A 24,860-nucleotide genomic window follows, 5' to 3' on the forward strand; every position below is an offset into this window, starting at 1 on the left:
AATAATCAAAAGAATGCCTTTATATAATCCAGAGTTGCGTTCCCAAATTTACAATTTAAACGGACGTGGCAAACTTACAGAAGACGAAGCTCATCAAGGGTGCCATAAGGCGGTCCTCAGCTTTACAACGGTTCATTTAGTGACCATTCAAAGTTACGACGGTACAGGGGGGAAAAGGATCATTTTTCCACGCCTTACGTCCATTCCAGCATGCCTGTGTCCCCATGATCAAACCTCAGGCGTTTGGCAACTGACTCATACTGACGACGGGTCGTGACATCCTGGGGTCACGTGATCCCCTCTTGCGACCTTCCGACAAGCGAAGATCAAGGGGGAAGCCGGATCCACTCACTTAACAACAAAAGTCGTACAATGGAGCAAAGCTCACTTTACAAATGTCTCGCTTCGCAGCAACGGATTTGAGGCTCCGTTGTCGTAAGTCAAGGACTGCCTGTAGCTTGTGCGCCGAGGGCTAAACGATTGGTCCGGGGGCAAACTTTTTGCGTCAAAATGCGTCAAGTACCAAATCCGATGAGTTTCAAAGCAGTTTGTAGCAAAAGGCGGTCCCATGATCCGGGACACCACAACTGTCTTAAATATGAGTCAGGTACCAAGGGTCCACGGTTCGATCACTTAACCGCGGGGCTGCTACAACGGTCGTTAAGTGTGAAAAACGCTCACGGGTCCCTTTTTTTCAGTGTCGCTGTAACGTCGAACGATCCTGATGCGCCATTCTCATTTCTGCTCGCTTATTCACCTGGGCTTTGTCTCCCCGCATCTTCCAGAGGCAGGATTTTTTGGGAGGGGCAGGAACGGGGTGGGGGGCTCCCTCCAAACTGATTCAGACCCCTCCACCGTCCCCATCAATCCGTCGGCTAGGTTCTGTCAATTTACTCGCCGACGCAGAGATTGCTTCAAAGGCTGGTTCACCGCCGTCCGGAGTTTCCATCCGCTTTTCCCACGCCTCTCCTATTGCTCCAGAGGGCAAAATTCTCCTCAGAGGAGCGGGAATGGTTTCTGTCCATCGTGTCTGTGGCTCAGAAGGAGTTGATGAAGTTTAGGTATGCGTTCAGAAAACCCTGAGGCTCCTCCAGCTGTGGATAATGGCTGATGTGGTCATCTAGCACCGTCACTGTCGACACGGGAAGCAGCTGTCTGTCAAAAAAAAAAAAAGAGAGAGAGCAGAGGTTCTGGGCGCTACCTCCAAGGGGCATGGGGACGAGGGGGACTAGCACCATGTCAGGGCCATTTACATGGGAAGGCTCTCTATACTTTTAAGACTTGTGGACGTCTCAACTCCCAGAATTTCCCCCCCGCCATCCAGCTGTTCTTCAGAACTGAAGAAGCTTCTTGCAGGAGAAGCGAAATCTCTTCAAGGGAAAAAAAAAATCCAGTTCCTTTTTGGGAAAAGCTTCTATTGCTAGTCCTCTAATTACGACCATAATGCAGCTAGAAGTCGTAACACAGTTGTAAAACAGGTCAATTATGTGAGGGAGCCAATTTCACATTTTATTTTTACAGCGTTTGTTAAGCAAACACGATGGTCCTAAGCAGTAAACACCACAGTCATTAAATAGAAGTAAAAGCTGGGGTGTGTTTTTTTCCCACAAAACCATCGTATAGCACACACACACACAACTACAGGATGCTTCAAACAGCCATAAATGCGGCAATCTTGCTCGGCATCCGAAGTTGGCCATGTGAACTTCAGATCAGGGCTGTAAGTACCATTTTTCAAGTAGGTCATAGCTTCACTAAGCGGCCAGTCATAAGTCGAGGACTGCCTATATAACGGGAGGCCTCCAGAGGCTTTAGCAAAGATGGACAGCCCCGTTCCGGGATAGCCAAAACAAGGGGTATTTTTTAAAATTCTTATTTGGAGGAGTCATTTGATGGAAGCAATTGCACAGTGCGTTTAGCCACTGATGCTCGCAGAAGATAAGATAATACGTGTTGTGGCCCGCCAGCGGGTCTGGCAAGAGATTCGGACAGTGAGGAGGTTGGAGAGGAACATGGGCCAGTCCTGGAGTCTGGGGAAGGTTCTGACGAGGGCTCTGCATCGGAGGCAGAGAGGGGGCCAGGGCCATCTGACAGTTGTCAGCTGCCTTCGGAGTCGGACGTCGGTGGGGCAGAAGAACAGCTGGATCCTGTTCCCAGTATGCATGGCATGTGCAGAGCTGCCAGGAGAAAGGAACAGCTAAAGAACAAGGGTCGACTCAGGAGTAAAGCCACAGGTGGACGGTGAACGGCCCTTCCCAGAGGGGATAAAAGAGGAGCAAAGGGGAGGGGTGTTTGCAGGAGACAATTAGTTCATTTAGGTAAAGAGCTGTTCCTGCGTTCTTGCCAAGTGTTGTCTGTTACAGTGCGGCGTCAAAGATATCGGCCCGGCCACTCTCCAAGCCTGATAAAAGTCGGTAACGGTGAACTATCTTGAAAGAGTTTGGGAGAGGAAAGACTTTGTTGGAGAAGAATTCACTGTCAATTAAATAAAAGGGGTTTATCGGGACAAGGAATTGGCTTCGTGGTGCTGGGGAAGCCTAGGTCAGAACAATACGGTTGGAAAGGCCCTTGGAGGTCCTCTAGTCCAGTCCAACCTTGGCAACTTTCAGACTTGTGGACTTCAACTCCCAGAGTTTCTCAGCCAGCTCAAATGTGCAAAGGTGTAGTTTTGAGACTAAACTGATTTTAAATCTAATAACAGCAGCAAGATCACTGATAGGACAGTTTTGGAAGAAAAAAGAAGTACCTACAATAGGAGAATGGATATTGAAAGTTGCCAATTTGGCTGAGATGGGCAAAAATCTCAGCCTTTTTGAAAGACAATACGCAGGAAAGATATTTAAAGGAATGGAAAAAATGGATTGACTATATTCAAAACAGATATCAGACTAAGAGGTATCAGACTGCCTTTGAATGATTAGGATGTATTATGTCTGATTGTTTTGGGGGAGGTTAGGATTTGATGAGAATTGTAGGAGTATAATTGAGTTAGGAGGGAAAAATTTTAGCATATGTTTGTTTTATTTTTAACTATACCTTTGTGTTTGTTCTGGGAAGTTGGGGGGGAGGGGAGAGGGGGATTTTGTGAAGGGAGGGGGGGGGCTGGGGGGGGAACGGGGGAGAAAAAAGATTTGTAAAACTTTTTCAATTTAAAAAAAAAAAAAGGGGGAAAGTCCTTCACATTTTTGGGGGGTGAGTCCTTGGAATGTGATGGGGGAGACCCCCACCCCACCCAGCTTACTTGTAAAGCGGAAGGAATTCCAGGTGAGGGTTGACCGGATCCAGTGGTCCATAAATCAGATGTACTGGAAGAGAGAAAGCGCCACACGTTGACATTAAGACCCAAATAAAAACAAACGTCGGACATTTTTTCCCCCCCGCTCTTTTGACGAAGCCCGTGAAAAGCTCCCCAGGAGGAACCCGTCCTACTCACAGGGAACGGAGGCGGATTGCAGGGCTCCCACCCAGCGGTCTCTGTGTTGCTTCCGCTGGCTGATGTAGTGCAAAAGGCTGCAAAGCAAAATTTAAGACGAGAACAATTTCCCAGGATAACGGCCTTGGAAGGGGCCTCAAGAGGTCTTCTAGTCCAGCCTCCTGCTCGAACAGGGGACCCTACTATACCAGGAGTCTTTCAACCCTGGCAACTTTTAAGGCTTAGGGACTTCAGCTCCCAGAATTCCCCAGCTAACCATGAAATTTACAACATTTTCCCCCAGAAACCAGTAACTTATTTCCCCCCCCCAAAAAATGAATAGAATAGAATTGAATGGAATGGAATGGAATGGAATAGAAAATATGGAATGGAATGGAATGGAATAGAAAATATGGAATGGAATGGAATAGAATAGAAAATATGGAATGGAATGGAATAGAATAGAATAGATTAGAATAGGAAATGGAATGGAATGGAATGGAATGGAAGAGAAGAGAAGGGGAATGGAATGGAATGGAATGGAATGGAATGGAATGGAATAGAAAATATGGAATGGAATGGAATGGAATGGAATGGAATAGAATAGAATAGAATAGAATAGAATAGAATAGAATAGAATAGAATAGAATAGAATAGAATAGAATAGAATAGAATAAGGAATGGAATAGGATGGGATGGGATACAGAATAGAATGGAATGAAATATTTTATTTATTTTATTTTATTTTTTACATTTATATCCCGCCCTTCTCCGAAGACTCAGGGCGGCTTACAGTGTATAAGGCAATAGTCTCATTCTATTTGTATATTTACAAAGTCAACTTATTGCCCCCCCAACAATCTGGGTCCTCATTTTACCTACCTTATAAAGGATGGAAGGCTGAGTCAACCTTGGGCCGGGCTTGAACCTGCAGTAATTGCAGGCTATTGTGTTCTAATAACAGGCTCCTTACAGCCTGAGCTATTCCGGCCCTTCCATATAGAATAGAATAGAATAAAAAATATGGAATGGAATGGAATGGAATGGGATTAGAATAGAATAGAATAGAATAGAATAGAATAGAATAGAATAGAATAGAATAGAATAGAATAGAATAGAATAGAATAGAATAGAATAGAATAGAATAAGGAATGGAATAGGATGGGATGGGATGCAGAATAGAATGGAATGAAATAGAATAGAATAGAAAATATGGAATGGAATGGAATGGAATGGAATGGAATGGAATAGAATAGAATAGAATAGAATAGAATAGAATAGAATAGAATAGAATAGAATAGAATAGAATAGGTGGAATGAAGATAGAATAGAATAGAATAGAATAGAATAGAATAGAATAGAATAGAATAGAATAGAATAGAATAGAATAACCGAGTTGGAAGGGACCTTGTAGGAAACACTGATATTTATTTAATGACCCCCACAAAAAAATAATAATCAGAAAATTGGATCCGGTCGTGGGATGACCCATTACAGCCATCACGTCCCACGACCATAATTGGCAGGCTCAATGACAGTCGTAAGTCGAGGACTAAACCTGTACTGCATTTGAGGATTTAACATCCTACCTGCCCACCACAAGGTTTCCGTCGTTTGTTCGCAGGGCTGTCCACATGTCCCACAATTCGGCTTCCGAAAGCTGGGTGTGCGGGCCGAAGACTTCGGCCAGGCTGGAGGGATTCAAGGTGAGAGGAATCAACGTGAAGAATTCACAAAGTCCAAACCCCCCACTCAGTACTCAGGATGAGCAGTTCTCCAATCCAATTGGCTTTCTTTGGGTTTAAATATAATCCGATTTTTAGGACGCTTGGAAGATTATTTGAGCAGAGTGTTTCTCAAACTTAAGACACTTGAAGACATGTGGACTTCAACTCCCGGAATTACCCATCCCAAATGCTTTAAGGTGGGCGGACTTCAACTCCCAGAATTCCCCAGCCAGTTTGTTTTAAGATGGATGGACTTCAACTCCCAGAATTCATCATCTAACTAGCTTTAAGATGAGCAAACTTCTACTCCCAGAATTCCCCAGCCAGCATGCTTTAAGATGGGTGGACCTCAATTCCCAGAATCCCCCAGCTGGCTCAGAAATTCAGGGATTTGAAGTCTGCCTCTCTTCAAGTGGCCAAATTTGAGAAACGCTGTTCTAAAAGAGCCAAAATCTTTTTTTTAACGCTTTAAATTGCAAAACTCACCTTTTGGTGAAGACGAAATAGTTTGTTAGCCGAGTAAGAATGGCCGATAGCAGCCCGCCATCTTTGAGAATCTGAAAAGCAGGAGGAGGAGCCTTGAAACGGTTTGCATGGGGAGGAAGAGGAGGAAGAAGAGGGCAGGAAAGGAAGAAGGTTCTTCACAGAAGCAAAACGGAAGCGAAACAGGTCAGCTGCTAAGCAGGAAAAAAATGGCTTTCCAAAATTAAAAATCCCTATTGCGTCTGGCTCCAGGTTGCTAAACTGGCTCCGTTTTTGCCGTGTTATTTTGCGGTTCAGGACTTCCAAACATCAAAGCGGAGAAAGATCAAGAAATGGAGACCGGTTCAGTTCAGAATGAAAGGATAGGTGGGTACTCCTTGACATACGACCACAATGGAATGCCCAATTTCTGCTGCTTAATGAGACAGTTCTGAGGTTTCCCCCGTTCGACGACCCTTTCTTGCCGCAGCTGTTAAGCGAATCACTGCCCCTCTTAAGGGAATGGTGTGGCCGTTAAATGAACCTGGCTTCCCTCCAGCTTGTCCGGTCTCAACTGGGCTTGTTTATGGTCGTTAAGTCGAGGACCGCCTGGGTTGCGTATCAATAAATTTAACTGGTTAATATTTAAGGAGCAGCCTTTGTGTGAAAAGAGAATATTCAGGAAGTAAAAATCAGCTCACCAACTCCTATTGCAATTTTTATTTCTTTCTTCCTACACCGAGTATTTATCTCTATCTTCTAGGTGTTTTTACTGCTTTCAAAAAAAATAATAATAATAAAAGCTGTCTGCTGCAAGAAAGAAATTTCGCTGCCAGAGCTTAAGCAGACATAACACAGACAAAGAGTATTTATTGGCTGGATTACTGTCTGATCCAAAAAAAAATATGGAATTCTTCAACTAAACTTGGCGATTTTTCTGTTCAGAGCAAATTACCTTCTGGATGAATCTGGGATGATGGACTTCTGGAAAGATGCCTGCAAATTTAAGAGATGATGTGTTCCAAAACTTTCCCAAGCCACGAAAACAATCTTTATCCGGGGGGTGGGGAGGGGCGGGCTATGATCAAGTGTGGCAGGAGATGGGGCCCAAACAGGTCAGCTTGGACCCAGATTGTTGGGGGCAATAAGTTGACTTTGTATATAATATATAATTAATATATAATATATAATATATTATTATTATTATTATTATTTATTATATTTGTATACCGCCCATCTCCCGAAGGACTCAGGGCGGTTCACAGACAAAAAACAACAGAAAACATATAATAGATAAAAAACAGCTAAAGAATAGATAGTTAAATTCAATTGATGCTCTAACTTTTAAATACAAATTTAAAACCTCATTTAAACCCCCTTTTTTAAAAATCCAATTTAAAACTACATTCAGGCTAGTCCTGCTCTTCGAAACAGCAACGTCTTCAGCTCGCGGCGGAAGGACTTGAGATCGGGGAGTTGACGAAGCCCCAGAGGGAGCTCGTTCCAGAGGGTAGGGGCCCCCACAGAGAAGGCCCTCCCCCTAGAGGTCGCCAGCCGACATTGTTTAGCTGACGGTATCCGGAGGAGGCCCTCTCTGTGAGAGCGCACTGGTCGGTGAGAGGATATATATATATAATATATAATATATAATATGATATAATATATTATAATATAATATAATATATAATAAAATATAATTTTCTTTTATGTACACTGAGAGCATATGCACCAAGACAAATTCCTTGTGTGTCCAATCACACTTGGCCAATAAAATTCTATTCTATTCTATTCTATTCTATATAATATATAATATACAAATGGATGAAGACTATTGCTTAACATCGTGTAAGCAATAGTCTTCGGAGAAGGGCGGGATATAAATGCAAATAAATTTTAAAAAAAGCTAAAGTTTTAAATTGCATCAGAATCGTAGGTCCGGTAGGGACCTTAGAGGTCATGTAATCCAACCCCCTCCCCAAGCAGGAGACCTTATACCATGCCGGACAAGTAACTGTCTGATCTTTTCTTGAAAACTTCCACAGATGGAGCACCTGCAACTTACGGGACCGTCTGCTGCCACCAATTGCCTCCCACCGACCCGTGCGCTCTCACAGGGAGGGACTCCTTAGGGTGCCGTCTGCCAGGCAGTGCCGACTGGCGATACCCAGGGGAAGGGCCTTCTCTGTGGGGGCTCCCACCCTCTGGAATGAACTTCCCCCAGGACTTCGTCAACTTCCTGACCTTCGAACCTTCCGCCGCGAGCTTAAAACACATCTATTTATTTGTGCAGGACTGGACTAGGATTTTTATTTTTATTTTTAAATTTAATTTTAATGGGGTTTTATTGTCTTAATTGTAATTTTTAAATTTTGGCCTATTTAAATAAGTTTTTTAATTAGTGTTTTATCTTGTATTATATTTGTATTTTTTATCGGGCTGTAAACCGCCCTGAGTCCTTCGGGAGATAGGGAGGTATAAAAATTTGAATAAATAAATAAATAAATAAAAAACAGGAGGCAAACTGTTCCACTGATCGACTGTTCTCACTGTACGGAAATTCCTCCTGATTCCCAGATTGGATCTCCTTTGGAGATCCACTCATTGCTTCTTGTCCTGTCCCTGGGTGTCACCCCAGCTTCTGTGACAGCCCCAGTGGTGAATTCTGAACTGCTTTACTAACGGTTCGCTGCATGTGCAGTGGGCATCACGCACCAAATGCGAGGTAGTGCACCCCAAAAGCAGGCATGGGGTAAGTAGAACAGTGCGCGGACGCTGTGTGCGATCAGCTGTAGCCTGCGATCTTTTTTTTTTTACTTTTAAAAGCATTTTTTTTACAACCCATTCGGCCGAATAGGTTGTAAAAAATGCTTTTAAAGGTTTTTAAAAAAGGCTCTGACGATGAGGCTGCTCAGCTGGGATCGTCAGAGGCTTTTTTTTTTACTTTTTAAAAGCATTTTTTAAAAGAAGCGGCTAGCGGGCGAACGGGAGATTCGGTGGGCAGTGGGGTGGGGAGCAGGGATTTTTGCTACCGGTTCTCCGAACCACCTGCCGCCATCGCTACCGGATAGGCCGATCCGGTCCGAACCGGGAGCATTTCACCCCTGGACGGTCCCTCAAGTACCGGAAGACAGCTATCATGTGTTCCCCCCCCCCACCTTAATCCTTCTCTTCCTTAATTGTTTTCATCAGACGGATTTCATCATATTCTTTCCAGCAAGAATATGGAAAGAATCATAGAATCCTAGGGCTGGAAGGATGACCTGGAGGTTTTCTAGTCCAACCCCCTGGTCAAGGCAGGAGTACAGGGAATCCTCGACTTACGACCAGAATCGAATCCAAAATTGATGTTGCTAAAGTGATAAATTTGGCCCATGTTACGACCTTAAGGGAATCACTGCAGTTGTCAAGTTAGTCTATTTCAGTGGTTCTCAACCTGTGGGTCGGGACCCCGTTGGGGGTCGAATGGCGATTTGCCAGGGGTCGCCTAAGACCATCGGAAATACGGGAAGTATACTTGCGAGTCGAAGAATCGCGCTCCAATGGTTGACTCCACAAGCCAGCTGCAGGCTCTTCAAACCGCTAGCCGAATTCGGCTTCAGGCGCGATGAATTAAAAAAGAGAGAAATCTTTGCTCTGATGTCTCCCTCTCAAGCCAGCTGCAATCACTCCCAATCGCTAGCCTAATCTGGCTTCAGGCGCGATAAACTTAATTGGGGAGGAGTCTCCGCTTTAATGCCTCCGTCCTCAAGGCAATCGCAAGCAGTTCAGATCGCTAGCCAATACGGCTTCAGGCGCGATCAATTCAAAATGAAAATAATTTTACGGTTGGGGGTCGCCACATCGTGGGGAATTGTATTAAAGGGGGTCACAGCACTGTAAAGGTTGAGAACAAACTGGTCTATTTCATCGTGCAGGGCTGGCTTAATGAAATTTTTATTGGGGTTTTATTATAGTCTTATATTCCTTCAGCCTTCAATTTAAGTAGTTTTTTTAACTTTTCTGAGTTGTGCTTTTACCCTGGCTGTAAACCGCCCTGAGTCCTTTGGGAGAAGGGCGGTATATAAATTAAATAAATAAATAAATGAATAAATAAATAGTCACGCGGTTGTTAAGTGAACGACCCTGGGACACTGTAACGGTCAGAAAGGGAAGTGTTTTCAAACATATGAATGTAAGTCACGTGACCACGGAGATGCTACAACAACCATAAGTGAAAAACGGCCCTAAGCCATTTTTTTCTAGTGCCGTTCTAACTTTGAACGGTCATAAGCAACCGTTTATAATGACCGTTCACTAAGAGAACCGATCATAAGTTGAAGACCCCTGTACCTGTAAAAGGGAGTGGGGACTTGGATAGTGATGGCATATTGCCCTCTAACTTGATTGACGTCCCCTGTGATGGAGCCAACTGCCCCCTCCGCTTTTCCTCCCCACCAAAGACCGAACTAACCCTCTTATGTTCCGAGTAATTTTTCAACAAGAACTAGCGGGAGATTTTTCCCGTAAATCTGCTTACCTCCATTTGACAGACACAGGCTATTGATGAGGACGCATCCCGTTCTATTCTGTTCATACCTGAAAGTAGAGAAAACAGTAAATACAATATAAATATAGCAATTCATCGAAGTGAGATTTGGGGGAAGTTCTTGTTGTGACCTGTTGGCAACCCGAGAGGTCAGAGGGGGAAGAGGGAATGGAGCTGGCAGAGAGGAGGGGGGGCAGAGCCTGGGCTGTCCGTTAACCCTCAGATGGAGAGTCAAGAGCCCCCAGGTCTGGAGGTGGCTGATGAGGAGGAGAAGAAAAAGCTGGGTCCAGTGCCTGACGCAGAGATGCACAGAAGACAAGAGGAGAGGAGAGCAGTGGTAATCTATGGGCCGGTCCTTAGGCCGGAAGAGCCACCGCTGCTAGCAAAGCCCCTCCCTAGCTCTGGGGATAAAAGGCCAGGGGCGGAGATGAATAAATGTGGCAGACAACTATTCACTTCCTGCCGGACAGACTTCTTAGCCTGCGGTGAGAGAGAAATTATTTTACCGAATCATTGATTTAAATACAGAAGGTTTGTTGTGTTTGTGGAGCTGGGTCAGAAGAATTCTGCTTTGTTTTAACAGCAATAAGAATCATCAACTCTCAAGGCTACCTGGATTTCAGGTATATGTATCTTAACTGAGGATAAGCCTGGTCTCTTGCCCGAAGGTTGAAATTACAAATTAATACAGTGAGTCCTCATTTAGTGACCGTGATTGAGACCAGCGATTCGGACATTAAACGAAGCCGTAGCTAAGCGAACTCCCACCTGCGGTGACGATCCTCCTTGGGTTTACGGACCTGTGGAGGTCATAAATGCGAAGACTGGCAGTTTCCCTCACCATCCTAACTGCAGAGAGTCACTAAACAGGGCCGTCGGTAAGCAAGGACGGCCTGTATTGTGACTGGGCTCGCAACCCTAGCTCGAGCTTCTGCAGAGGCCCCAAAAGGCAGCCTCCAAACCCCCACCACCACCTCTGCGCAATCTCAGGAAGGTTCCTGACAGTTTAGAGGCGGTCCTCGACTTAACAGCAATTCACATAGCGACCGGTTGAAATTACAACGGCGTTGAAAAGAATAACTTATGACCGGTTTTCACACTTAAAGACCATGGCGGCAACCCTGTGGCCACACGATCAAAATTCAGACACCTGGCCACCGATTCATATTTATGACGGTCGCAGCATCCTACGACAGGGGTCTCCAACCTTGGCAACTTTAAGCCGGGAGGATTTCAACTCCCAGAATTCCCCAGCCAGCAAAGCTGGCTGGGGGATTCTGGGAGTTGAAGTCCTCCCGGCTTAAAGTTGCCAAGGTTGGAGACCCCTGCCCTAGGACACATAATAAATTATTTGTGTTTACTCCGCAGTTCTTTCTACTAGGAATTATTATGGACTGTACAGCTATAGAGACTAAATTGATTTTGAACTTAATAACAGCCGCAAGACTTTTGATTGCTCAGTATTGGAAGAAAGAAGAATTACCTACAATTGAAGAATGGACACTCAAAGTATCAAATCTGGCAGAGATGGCAAAAATCTCCGCTTACTTGAAAGACTATACACTAGAAAAATATATTTTAGAATGGAAAATGTGGATTGATTATATTCAAAATAAGTATCAGATAAAAAAATATCGAATAGCATATGAGTAAATTTAGGAAATATTTTGTATTAGATATATTTTTGAAGGAGAGGGGAATTGAGAGTGTGACTAAGTGTGGTGTGACTAGAGATTATAATTTAGGAATTATTTTGGATTATGATTGTTAGTTTTGATACCCTGCATTTTGTTCTGGGAAGTCGGTGGGGATGGGGCCCCTGTTGTGTCTGCACCCCCCGAGCCAGTCCTCCTGCCAGAAAGTGACTTGGAGCCGGGCTGCCTGCCAGAAAGTGACTTGGAAAGTGAGGGGGAAAGTCCATCAGGACTTACCTCGGGAGCACCGGCTTCCCTGGCTCAGCTCCAGGGGCCAGAGGCAGGCCAGGTGGAGGAGAAAAGAGAGTAGGAGGTAGGAAAGAGGAGAAGAGGAAGGAAGAGGGGTAGAAGAGGGAGAAGGAAGGTGTAGAGTGGAGGGAGGAGAGGATGTAGATAAGAGAAGGGGAGGAAGGTTTGGAAAGTAGAAGAAGGTAGAAGAGGAAGGAAGAGGGGTAGAAGAGGAAGAGTGTTAAAAGGGGTGGTGACTGGGCAGGCCCGACTAATTGTATATAACTGTACATTGGATGAATTATTTGATATGATTGTAAAAATAAAACTTTTTATAAAAAAAAAAAAAATTATTTGTGACCTTCCCACCCAGTTTCTGACCCGGGGAGGCAGAGAGATAACAGAGACACTTGGCAGACGCCGCTAGTTTGCTGCCAGAGCTGATCAACCACGGCTCGCTTAATGCCCGCCTTCCCTGAGCAACGGAAATCCCGCTCCCGGGGGGGGTCGTAGAGCGAGGACTTCCCGTTCGTCGTGGTGAAGAGTTCCCACAACACCTGTAGAGCAGCTCCTGTGCGACGGTGTCCCCGTAGTCGTGCGAAAGGAGGTTGATCCGTTGGTTCAGGAGGCCCAGGTGGCGCAACAGGCTTTCGACAATGCTGGCTTGTTCGAAGATGGAGTAGGCGTGAGGCCGCTGTTTGCAAGGCAGACAGAGAGAGAGAGGTGGGCACCGAGTTCAAATCGAGCGCTGATACTTCAGGGGCCAACCTCAACCCTACCACCAAGCCAACCCCAGGTGGAGCCGAGACGGCCCCTGTTGTGTCTGCACCCCCCGAGCCAGTCCTCCTGCCAGAAAGTGACTTGGAGCCGGGCTGCCTGCCAGAAAGTGACTTGGAAAGTGAGGGGGAAAGTCCATCAGGACTTACCTCGGGAGCACCGGCTTCCCTGGCTCAGCTCCAGGAGCCAGAGGCAGGCCAGGTGGAGGAGAAAAGAGAGTAGGAGGTAGGAAAGAGGAGAAGAGGAAGGAAGAGGGGTAGAAGAGGGAGAAGGAAGGTGTAGGGTGGAGGAGGAGAGGATGTAGATAAGAGAAGGAGGAAGGTTTGGAAAGTAGAAGAAGGTAGAAGAGGAAGGAAGAGGGGTAGAAGAGGAAGAGTGTTAAAAGGGGTGGTGACTGGGCAAGCCCGACTAATTGTATATAACTGTACATTGGATGAATTATTTGATATGATTGTAAAATAAAACTTTTATAAAAAAAAAAATTATTTGTGACCTTTTTCCTGGTTTCCTGGTTGACTCATCGGCATCAAGAGAGATAACAGAGACACTTGGCAGACGCCGCTAGTTTGCTGCCAGAGCTGATCAACCACGGCTTGCTTAATGCCCGCCTTCCCTGAGCAACGGAAATCCCGCTCCCAGGGGGGGGGTCGTAGAGCGAGGACTTCCCGTTCGTCGTGGTGAAGAGTCCCCACAACACCTGTAGAGCAGCTCCTGTGCGACGGTGTCCCCGTAGTCGTGCGAAAGGAGGTTGATCCGTTGGTTCAGGAGGCCCAGGTGGCGCAACAGGCTTTCGACAATGCTGGCTTGTTCGAAGATGGAGTACGCGTGAGGCCGCTGTTTGCAAGGCAGACAGAGAGAGAGAGAGAGAGAGAGGTGGGCACCGAGTTCGAATCGAGCGCTGATACTTCAGGGGCCAACCTCAACCCTACCACCAACCCAACCCCAGGTGGAGCCGAGACGGCCCCTGTTGTGTCTGCACCCCCCGAGCCAGTCCTCCTGCCAGAAAGTGACTTGGAGCTGGGCCGCCTGCCAGAAAGTGAGGGGGAAAGTCCATCAGGACTTACCTCGGGAGCATCGGCTTCCCTGGCTCAGCTCCAGGAGCCAGAAGCAGGCCAGGTGGAGGAGATAACGAGGCCTCCGTCCCCTGACTCTTTCCCCCCCCCAGGCCACGCCTCCAGACCCAGCTGATGGCAATCAGGCTTGGTTGGACCCTAGGTTTCGTAGGCAGGAGAGGCGGGAACAACAGAAGCAGGGGTGGGGCAGGCCTAGGAAGTGCTGAGTCATGGAGCCACACCCCACAGGATATAAAAGCAGCAAGGGCTGCTATACCACTTCATGGCGAGCAAATCAACTGCTTAGAGGGAGAGACTTAGAGCTGAAGTATTGTTTGTTCCTGGTTTCCTGGTTGACTCATCGGCATCAAGAGAGATAACAGAGACACTTGGCAGACGCTCGCTAGTTTGCTGCCAGAGCTGATAGTTGCCGGCTAATTAAGTCATCGCTCGGACTGAGGCGAGGGGGGACAGAACACCTCTTGGGGAAAAAAGCACCCTTGACTGAGGATCTCCATAGATTAATACGAGCTTTGTCTTCTGTGTCTTAGCCTAACTAAATTGATTAAACTGATTGACTAAGAGCTGAAGTTTGTTCCTGGGTGACTCATCGGCGTCGAGGGAGATAACAGAGACTCTTGGCATACGCTGGCTATTCTGCTGCCAGAGCTGATAAGTGCCAGCTAATTAAGCCATCGTTCGGACGGAGGCGAAGGAGGACAGAACAGCCCCCGTCAAAATGGCAGCTGCAATCACCTCACTCAGGTGAGACCCCAGTTTGTGCGTAAAGGCCAGTGGCTTCTATTGTGTCATCACAACTTGAGTCTTTTGACCTCCCCAGAGATGTTCCCGGTACCTTTCTCTCCCTTCTGTGGGACTAAGATGGGTTTCCCCCAATGGCAAATCTGTTTTTATAATGGTATTGAAGTATTTTTTTATGTCCCGCCTTTATTATTTCGACAAATAACTCAAGGCAACAAACATATCCAACACATTTTCCTCCTTTCTATGTTCACAACAACAACAACAGCCCTGAGAGGTGGGCTGGGCTGAAAGAGAGGGATTGGCCCAGACACCCAGCCGGCTTTCATGCCTAAGGCGAGACTAGAACTCCCAGTTGCCTAGTGATTGGGCCAAAGACACCCAGCCAGCTTTCATGCCTAAGGCGGGACTAGAACTCCCAGTTGCCTAGTGATTGGGCCAAAGACACCCAGCCGGCTTTCATGCCTAAGGCGGGACTAGAACTCCCAGTTGCCTAGTGATTGGGCCAAAGACACCCAGCCGGCTTTCATGCCTAAGGCGGGACTAGAACTCACTGTCTCCTGATGACTGGTCCAAAGACACCCAGCCAACTTTCATGCCTAAGGCGGGACTACAACTCACTGTCTCCTGGTGATTGGCCCAAAGTCACCCAGCCGGTTTCCATGCCTAAGGCCAAACTAGAACTCCCAGTCTCCTGGTGATTGGTCCAAAGTCACACAGATGGCTTTCATGCCTAAGGCAGTACTAGAACTCACTGCTTCCTGGTGATTGGTCCAAAGACACCCAGCCGGTTTTCCTGCTTAAGGCAGGACTAGAACTCACTGTCTCCTGGTGATTGGCCCAAAGTCACCCAGCCGGTTTCCATGCCTAAGGCCGAACTAGAACTCCCAGTCTCCTGGTGATTGGTCCAAAGTCACGCAGATGGCTTTCATGCCTAAGGCAGTACTAGAACTCACTGCTTCCTGGTGATTGGTCCAAAGACACCCAGCCGGTTTTCCTGCTTAAGGCGGGACTAGAACTCACTGTCTCCTGGTGATTTGTCCAAAGACACCCAGCCGGTTTTCCTGCTTAAGGCGGGACTAGAACTCACTGTCTCCTGGTGATTGGTCCAAAGACACCCAGCCGGTTTTCCTGCTTAAGGCGGGACTACAACTCACCGTCTCCTGATGATTGGCCCAAAGTCACCCAGCTTTATTAATTTTACAAATAACTCAAAGCGGTGAACAGCACTGAAAAAAAGTGACCTATGGCCTTTTTCACATTAACCACACATCCCTACAGTCACATGATCAAAATTCAAATGCTTGACAACTGGCTCATATTTAAGAGGGTCATTTCTCCAGACTACCCAAACCCAGTTCCTGCAACCGTTCTTCATGCGTTTTAGTCTCTGGGCCTTTAATCATCTTAGTTGCCCTTCTCTGCCCTTTTTTCCAAAGTCTCAACACCTGCACGCGATATTCCCGTTTGGTGCTCTCGTGTTCCACTTTTGGGCTGTGTTTGCACTTTCAAACCGGCAAGATTCCGTTTAATGTAGCCTCGCCGTAAGACGGAATTAGCTCGCGTGCTCCGTTTCCTCTCCGACAGGTTGACAATTTTATGGGGAAAAAAGGAAGTGAAGAAAGAAACCACCCAGCGTCCTTTGAAATGTACTCACAGGCTTGTCGCTGAAGCCAAACCCCACAAAATCCAGCGCGATCACGCGATGAAATCGTTGCGTGAGGCCTTCCCAAATCTGCAGGCGGGACGAGAAAGAGGAGGAGGGAGGGAGGGACGAAGGGTTGCCATTACTTCCCACGGCATCTCTACAGCCCGTCCTGCCCTTACCCAAAATTTCTGTCCTAGGGGTGAAATGCTCCCAGTTTGGACCGGATCGCCTGATCCGGTAGCCATGGCAGCAGGTGGTTTGGAGAACCGGTAGCAAAAATCCCTGCCCCTCCCCCCGCCTGCATGCCCAGCTGAGCAGCACGATCATCAGAGGTTTTTTTTTACTTTTAAAAGCATTTTTTATTCAGCTGAAAACATGCTTTTAAAAGTTAAAAAAAAAAAAAAGGCTCTGATGATCACGCGGCTCAGCTGGGATTGTCAGAACCCTTTAAAAGCATTTTTTCTATAACTTCTTCGGCCGAAGAGGCTGTTAAAAAAATGCTTTTAAAGGGTTGTGGTGATCAGGCAACTCAGCTGGGATCACCAGAACCTTTTAAAAGCATTTTTTCTTCGGCCGAAGAGGTTGTAGAAAAAAATGCTTTGAAAAGTAAAAAAAAAAAATTGCCACGCCCACCCAGTCACATTACCCCCCCACCAAGCCACGCCCACAGAACCGGTAGTAACAAATTTTACATTTCACCCCCGTTCTGTCCCCCACCCCACCCCACACTCACCTTGTACCAGTCGTAACTCGAGGTCGGAAATCCATGCAAGAGGACCACGATGTCCGAACTTCCGACAGCGCCGGGCGAATCTAAAGAGGCAAAGAGAAAAATTCTGAATAGAGGTTAAAATAATTTAAATAAGAATGTTGGTTTATAGAGATACTTAGAAGTAGAATCTGTATATAGAGGTTAAATAGGATAAGAGATGTAGGAAAAGCTGTTATGAGTAATGTAATTTTGATGTGTTTGTCTTTGCGTGTGATTTTGTGTGTGTGTGTATTGTGCTTTTTTTTGTATTGTGTATTTTAACTTTTGGAAATTCAATAAAAAATTTTTTTAAAAAAAAAGAAAAATTCCTTAAAGAAACTGTTGGGTTCGAGCAGAGAGTACCAGAATAAAACAGAAGGTTCTCAATTTAAACCTGAAATCAACCGTGAATTCTGAACTAAATTGAAATAAACAGTTCGGGCGTTCGGTTTCCCAAAATTTAATAGTATTTGCAGACGAGCAAAAAGAGAACAGCATCCCGAAGACCGAATTACCAGAGGTGCATCTCTGCATGCGGTCTTCCGCGTGTGTCAGAAGAGGACTGTTGTGTCTGCGCCCCCCAAGCCAGCCCTCCTGCCAGAAAGTGACTTGGAAAGTGAGGGGGAAAGGCCGTCAGGATTTACCTCAGGAGCACCGGCTTCCCTGGCTCAGCTCCAGGAGCCAGAGGCAGGCCAGGTGGAGGAGATAACTAGGCCTCCGTCCCCTGATTCTTTCCCCCCCCAGGCCACGCCTTCAGACCCAGCTGATGGCAATCAGGCCTGGCTGGACCCTAGGTTTCGTAGGCAGGAGAGGCGGGAACAACAGAAGCAGGGGTGGGGCAGGCCTAGGAAGTGCTGAGTCATGGAGTCACACCCCACAGGATATAAAGGCAACAAGAGCTGCTGTGTCTCTAACAGGCAAATCCACCGATTGACTAAGAGCTGAAGTTTGTTCCTGGGTGACTTATCGGCGTCGAGGGAGATAACAGAGACACTTGGCAGACGCTCGCTAGTTTGCTGCCAGAGCTGATAGTGCCGGCTAATTAAGCCATCGCTCAGACGGAGGCGAAGGAGGACAGAACAAGGACAAATTGTCCAACATTGGGGAAAGAGTCAGTGACACACACACAAACACACTAGCATCTAAATTTGCCAAAAAGGAAGCACGCCCCTCTGTGTTTAAAAGAATCCTTTGAATCCTGGGTACATTTCCTGCACACACACACCCGGCCAAGGATATCACTGGACCACAACTTCTGCCTCTGCCAGATGTTAAACCGCAAACTAGCCTTGACAAGCTAAGATTTACTACAAGTCCGTAGAGATTCTCAGTCCTCCAGGTCAGGGTTGTCCCATAGGTGCGTTTTTTTCAAGAAGCAATTGGACTTTCTGGTTTTTCTTTGAAGAGGTTTCACTCCTCATCAGAGAAGCTTCCTCAGTTCTGACAGGATGGCGGGGAATGGAAAGATTGATACTCCTTGCAGACAGCTGGTCATTTGCATCCTTTTAGAGGGTCGTCGAGGCCACTTGGAGGTTCTTACTTGCCTGAGTAAGACGCTTCTTGGATGAGAAGCAAAATGTCTTCAAAAGAGGAACCAGAAAGTCCATTTGGCTTCCTGCAAAAGCACCTTTGGGACAACCAGTCTCTCTACAGGCTTTTAGCTACGCAATTTGGGATGAAGACCCTTGGAATGGTGTGGGAGTAGGAATGGATTTCCAGAGGGAAAAAAAATTGCAGACTACAGGAACCCTTTGTACCACTCAGACTACCCTGAGAAACCTCCAAGTGGCCTCAACGACTTTCTAAACCAGGGGTCTCCAACCTTGGTCCCTTTAAGACTTGTGGGCTTCAACTCCCAGAGTCCCTCAGCCAGCAAAGCCCACAAGTCTTAAAGGGACCAAGGTTGGAGACCCCTGCTCTAGACTCCCAGGAGGGAGGGGCTGCTGGCTAAGGAACTCTGGGAGTTGAAGTCCACAAGTCTTAAAGGGAGCAAGATTGGAGACCCCTGTTCTAGACTCCCAGGAGGGAGGGGCTGCTGGCTGAGGAACTCTGGGAGTTGAAGTCCACAAGCCTTAAAGGGACCAAGGATGGAGACCCCTGTTTTAGACTCCCAGGAGGGAGGGGCTGCTGGCTAAGGAACTCTGGGAGTTGAAGTCCACAAGTCTTAAAGGGAGCAAGATTGGAGTCCCCTGTTCTAGACTCCCAGGAGGGAGGGGCTGCTGGCTGAGGGACTCTGGGAGTTGAAGTCCACAAGTCTTAAAGGGACCAAGGTTGGAGACCCCTGCTCTAAACGGATGCAAATGCCCAGCTGTCTGCAAGGAATATAAATCTTTCTATTCCCCACCATCCAGTCAGAGCGGAAGAAGCTTCTTGGAGGAGAAGCGAAACGTCTTCAAAAGAAAAAAACCAGAAAGCCCAGTTGGCTCTTGAAAAAAGCACCGTTGGGATAAGATTTCCTACCTTTAAAGGTTGTCGTTTTGCTTTTACCCCCAAGCCCTTAATGACCCAGGATGGCAACATGTCAAGAATAACCTCTTTCTAAATCACACACACACAAAATGCCTGGTGCTTTGAATTTAATTCAGCTCAGAAAAGGGGTTTCGAAACAGCCAGGAGTGCCAAACGCAGCTCCACTCTGCAACCGCCGTCTCGGATTTACGGCGGTTGCGACTGCAGAGACGTTTCTGGAGAATGCCACAACTGCTTTAAGGAGATACCAATAAGTTTGGGATCTGATGTCTTTTTTTTTTTTTTTAAACTTCTGAATCGAACTGGCCCCTCCATTCAATTACAGGAAGTCCTCGACTTACGACCCTTCGTTTAGTGACCGTTTGACGTTACAACAACCCGGGGGGCAAAAAAAAAGGGACTTGCGACCATTTTTTTCACTCCTGCGACCGCTGCAGCATCCCTACGGTCACGTGATCAAAATTCGGACGCTTGGCAACCGACTCATGAAGTTTGCCGTGTCCCCTTGTCCCCTTTTGCGACGGTCAGACAAGCCGTGCCCATGGGGGGGCGGGGGAGAGCCAGATCCACTTAACAAAATGAGTTACTAACTTAACCGCTGCAGTGATTCACTTAACCGCTGTGGCGAGAAAGGTCGTAAAACGGGGCAAACCCCCCCACAAGCGTCTCGCTTAGCGACGGAAACGTCGGGCTCAATTGTGGTCGTGTAAGTCGAGGACTAGCAACCCATTGAGAGAACTGGCTTAGATTCTTGACACAACCTCTGAAAAAAATGTTCTGGCTTTTGTAGGTGAAGAAACTCCCCGAGGACCGCCAGGAATGGAGAGCCGGAGACAGCTTGGGAGGCGGGATGTGGAGGTAAACGGCCAGCAGGGGTAGCATCAGCAGACCGACTTGGATCCACCACTCTTTCATCCTGGAAGGATAGAAGGGGAAGGCCGAAATAAAATGAAAATGAAAGGAACCAACGGCTGCGTGGAGGAGGAGGAATGGCAGAAGGCTGGAGGCGGCGTCAGAAGAGGAAGCAGCCTAGAATTCCTACGTTGTCACAAGCGAACCAAGTCCAACTTCCATTGGATTCCGTTGAGCTGTGTCTCATTCCTAGGGACGGATTCTCACCGTTACTTGAGAATATTCCTGGGGACTATTGGGTAATAAATCGATTTTTATTGGAATTTCACTTGTGAACCTGGTCTCTCGCACCTGACACCACCAGCCAGCGGTGAAATCCAAATTTTTTTAGTACTGGTTCTGTGGGCGTGGCTTGGTGGGCGTGGCTTGGTGGGCAGGGCAGGAGAAGGAGACCGCAAAATCCCCATTCCCACCCCACTCCAGGGAAAGGATATTGCAAAATTTCCATTCCCACCCCACTCCGGGGGAAGAATATTGCAAAATCCCCATTCCCACCCCACTCCAGGGAAAGGATATTGCAAAATCCCCATTCCCACCCCACTCCAGGGAAAGGATATTGCAAAATCCCCATTCCCTCCCCACTCCGGGGAAAGGATACTGCAAAATCCCCATTCCCACCCCACTCCAGGGGAAGGATATTGCAAAATCTCCATTCCCTTCCCACTCCAGGGGAAGGATACTGCAAAATCCCCATTCCCTCCCCACTCCAGGGGAAGTATATTGCAAAATCCCCATTCCCACCCCACTCCAGGGGAAGTATATTGCAAAATCCCCATTCCCTCCCCACTCCAGGAAAAAGATACTGCAAAATCCCCATTCCCTCCCCACTCCAGGAAAAAGATACTGCAAAATCCCCATTCCCACCCCACTCCAGGGGAAGGATACTGCAAAATCCCCATTCCCTCCCCACTCCTGGGGCCAGCCAGAGGTGGTATTTGCCGGTTCTCCGAACTACTCAAAATTTCCGCTATGAGTTCTCCAGAACCTGTCAGAACCTTCTGGATTTTACCCCTGCCGCCAGCCAACCGGGAGTGAGAGCAACTTCTGACTTCCCATCAGCTTCCCCAGTGACTTTGCTTAGCGGAAGCGAACAGGGAGCGTCGGAAATTCATTCCTTCTCCTTGGCTGGCTCGTGGAACTACCTGCCACTTGGCTGGCGGGGAGGAGGCACAGAAGGAGCTGTGGATTGCAAGGAAAAACTTCACTCCTGCTCCCCATCCCGGTGTGTCTCTGAGAGTCCCCCGCCCTCCAGGGTGGAAGAGGGCTTACCTGTCGGCCATTAGCATCCCGCAACCAGCTCTACCTCACCTGGTCCAACCTCCCTTGAATTCCACTAAACCAGGGGTCTGCAAACTTGGCTCTTTTAAGACTTCAACTCCCAGAGTTCCTCAGCCAGCTTTGCTCTTTTAAGACTGGTGGACTTCAACTCCCAGAGTTCCTCAGCCAGCTTTGCTCTTTTAAGACTGGTGGACTTCAGCTCCCAGAGTTCCTCAGCCAGCTTTGCTCTTTTAAGACTTGTGGACTTCAACTCCCAGAGTTCCTCAGCCAGCTTTGCTCTTTTAAGACTTGTGGACTTCAACTCCCAGAGTCCCTCAGCCAGCTTTGCTCTTTTAAAACTTGTGGACTTCAGCTCCCAGAGTTCCTCAGCCAGCTTTGCTCTTTTAAGACTTGTGGACTTCAAGTCCCAGAGTTCCTCAGTCAGCTTTGCTCTTTTAAGACTTGTGGACTTCAACTCCCAGAGTTCCTCAGCCACCAAAGCAAAGCTTTGGGAGTTGAAGTCCACAAGTCTTAAAAGAACCAAGTTTGCAGACCCCTGCACTAGCCCTTACCTAACTCCTAGCTGGTATCAACCCTTAGTGGAGACAAATTCCTGTGCAGAGGCTTTCATCAATAAAGTGGTTTAATCGGACTTTTTTCCACCTGTGAATCTGATCTTTTGCACCTGGCACCATGCCAGGATACAGGCCTGGAGGTTCCATCCTCAAAACAGCCCAAAGTGCCTTTTTGGGGGGGGGCGGGGAATGAAATTCGACTTCTTCCACACTAAAACCTTCGCATGAAAACAGCTCTGGAGGTTGGGACGCCACGTCTCAGATTTTGCCCAGCACTAATCCTTTCGGGTGGGCTGGGACTACAGCTCCCATCATCCCCAGAGAGGACAGGAATCCACCAAATGCCCCAACAGGCTGTTTTTGAGTTCTGGAATATCATCCACTGATACCCCCTTTTTAAAAATAATAATAATAATAATTAAGCAAGTCTCTAAGAAATAACCATTTTTTTCCTGGACACTGCAGACCAATTCTGTTTTCTTACAGATGTTTTTCATAACGCAAGCCAGCAACATTATCAGTGCTGGGCTGGGGGGTGTTTGCTCTATTTATAGATGAGCCCCTCCTAGAACTGATGATGCTACCTAGTTGGGTCATGAAATGTCTGCAAAAAAAACCAAGCTCAGAGAGCACCCAGGACCCCACAGTCTTTTTCCTCCTCCTCCTCCTCCTCCTCCTCCTCCTCTCCACAAACCCTCCTCCCTTCAAGCACTAATGATGTTCCCTAGTTGGGTCATGAAATGCCTGCAAGGAAACCACCCACCTCAGAGAGCACCAAGGACCCCACAGTCCTCCTCTTCCTTCATTTTTCTCACTTTCATTCCTTCTTACTCTTACCCTCCCCTTCCTCCTCCTCCTCTCCACAAACCGCCCCCTCCCTTCCAGCACTGATGATGTTCCCTAGTTGGGTCATGAAACGTCTGCAAGAAAACCACCAAGGTCAGAGAGCATCAAGGACCCCGCAGTCCTTTTCTCCGTCTCCCCCCCCCCGACTTCTTTTCCTTCTCCTTCTCTTCCCCTTCTCCTTTGCAACTCCCTTTCCCTTGCAGCACTGATGATGTTCCCTAGTTGGGTCATGAAACGTCTGCAAGAAAACCACCAAGCTCAGAGAGCACCAAAGGAGCCCTGAGCTACAAATATTCTTTATTCGTGAACCCCAAATCTTGCAGGACCCTTTCAACCCCAAGCAGTGCATTTTTTAGGGAGGGGTGTGTGTGGGTGTGTGAGCGTGCAAATAAAAACCCCTTCTCTTTCAGCTGATCCAATTCTACAGAGGAATTATTGAGTCTGTCATTTGCACCTCTATAACTGTCTGGTTCGGTTCTGCAACCCAACAAGAAAAACACAGACTTCAGAGGATAATTAGAACTGCAGGAAAAATAATTGCTACCAACCTGCCTTCCATTGAGGACCTGTATACTGCACGAATCAAGAAGAGGGCCGTGAAAATATTTACAGACCCCTCACATCCTGGACATAAACTGTTTCAACTCCTACCCTCAAAACGACGCTACAGAGCCCTGCACACCAGAACAACTAGACACAAGGACAGTTTTTTCCCCGAAGGCCATCACTCTGCTAAACAAATAATTCCATCAACACTGTCAAACTATTTACTAAATCTGCACTACTATTAATCTTCTCATCGTTCCCATCACCAATCTCTTTCCACTTATGACTGTATGACTGTAACTTGTTGCTGGCAATCCTTATGATTTATATTGATATACTGACCATCAATTGTGTTGTAAATGTTGTACCTTGATGAACGTATCTTTTCTTTTATGTACACTGAGAGCATCTGCACCAAGACAAATTCCTTGTGTGTCCAATCACACTTGGCCAATAAAAAAAAATTCTATTCTATTCTATTCTTTTGTCCAGCAAATACATCACACGCCCCCTTGTTCCTTTTTTTAGCATTTGTTTGCAAGTTTCCACCCCCCTCAAAAAAAATCGTTCCTTCACCCTAAAAAAAAACCAAATCCACCCCCTCCCTTCCCCCCCCCGCACCGGAGAAAAAACAGGGAGGGGGGGCGCCTATTTCTCCTTGCCCCCCCCCCGCTCCACCCCTGTCCTGGGGAAGGACGCACATGCGCTCTCGCTCACCTGAGCTACAGTCCGGAAGAAGTCAAGGCAGGCGCTTGGGCGAAAGGCGCATGCGCGTCCCCGGGCTCTCCTGCCCCCGCCTCTCGGGAGCCTTCCGCGGGTTGCGCAGTCCGAGCTTTGCAACCGGAGACGCAGCTGAGTTTTTTGCAAGCGGGGCGGGAGAAACGTGGGAACGGGCGGCTGCCCAGGGGGGAAATCAGGGCGGGGGGGGGGGAAGGGGAGGGAGAAAAGGTCTGGTCTCTTTCTTTCTCTCTTCCTTCGCTTCTTTTCTTTTCTTTTATGTACACTGAGAGCATATGCACTGAAGACAAATTCCTTGTGTGTCCAATCACACTTGGCCAATAAAAAATTCTATGTTCTATGTTTCTATCCCTCTCCTTTCCTTTCTCTTCCTTTTCTTCCTTCCTTCCTTTTCCTCTTTCTCCTTTCCTCTTTCTCTCCTTCCTTCCTTCCTTTTTCTATCTTTCTTCCTCCCTTTCTCTTTCTTTCTTTCCTCCCTC

The 24,860-nt window shown here is 47.2% G+C and overlaps 1 protein-coding gene across 3 annotated transcripts; it reads right to left on the reverse strand.

The window, feature by feature from the left end:
- Positions 1 to 24,405, reverse strand: MEST (mesoderm specific transcript). 3 transcript variants are annotated; one of them, XM_058191846.1, is made up of 12 exons: positions 24,361 to 24,405; positions 20,269 to 20,423; positions 17,021 to 17,100; positions 16,297 to 16,374; positions 12,606 to 12,742; positions 10,118 to 10,176; positions 6,557 to 6,597; positions 5,626 to 5,696; positions 5,002 to 5,103; positions 3,434 to 3,510; positions 3,242 to 3,305; positions 1 to 1,155 (listed from the first exon to the last, which is right to left on the reverse strand). In XM_058191846.1, exons 2-12 carry the CDS (start codon positions 20,420 to 20,422, stop codon positions 1,038 to 1,040), a joined length of 981 nt encoding a protein of 326 aa, XP_058047829.1. In that variant the 5' UTR covers position 20,423; positions 24,361 to 24,405; the 3' UTR covers positions 1 to 1,037. The 3 variants fall into 3 exon arrangements, with proteins under 3 accessions (XP_058047829.1, XP_058047831.1, XP_058047832.1); XM_058191848.1 differs by lacking the exon at positions 24,361 to 24,405 and adding an exon at positions 23,986 to 24,131; XM_058191849.1 differs by lacking the exons at positions 12,606 to 12,742; positions 24,361 to 24,405 and adding an exon at positions 13,523 to 13,659.
- Positions 24,406 to 24,860: the final 455 nt, after the last annotated feature.

Source organism: Ahaetulla prasina, chromosome 7 (genome assembly GCF_028640845.1).
Source record: "Ahaetulla prasina isolate Xishuangbanna chromosome 7, ASM2864084v1, whole genome shotgun sequence".
Lineage (NCBI taxonomy): Eukaryota > Metazoa > Chordata > Lepidosauria > Squamata > Colubridae > Ahaetulla > Ahaetulla prasina.

Coding starts and splice junctions, on each gene's coding strand:
- MEST (XM_058191846.1), bottom strand. CDS start 20,422: ATGAAAGAGTGGTGGATCCAAGTCGGTCTGCTGATGCTACCCCTGCTG. Junction 12,743..16,296: donor TTGGCTTCAGCGACAAGCCT/GTGAGTACATTT, acceptor CCTTGCAAACAG/CGGCCTCACGCCTACTCCAT. Junction 1,156..3,241: donor GAATTCCTTCCGCTTTACAA/GTAAGCTGGGTG, acceptor TTTTTTTGACAG/ACAGCTGCTTCCCGTGTCGA.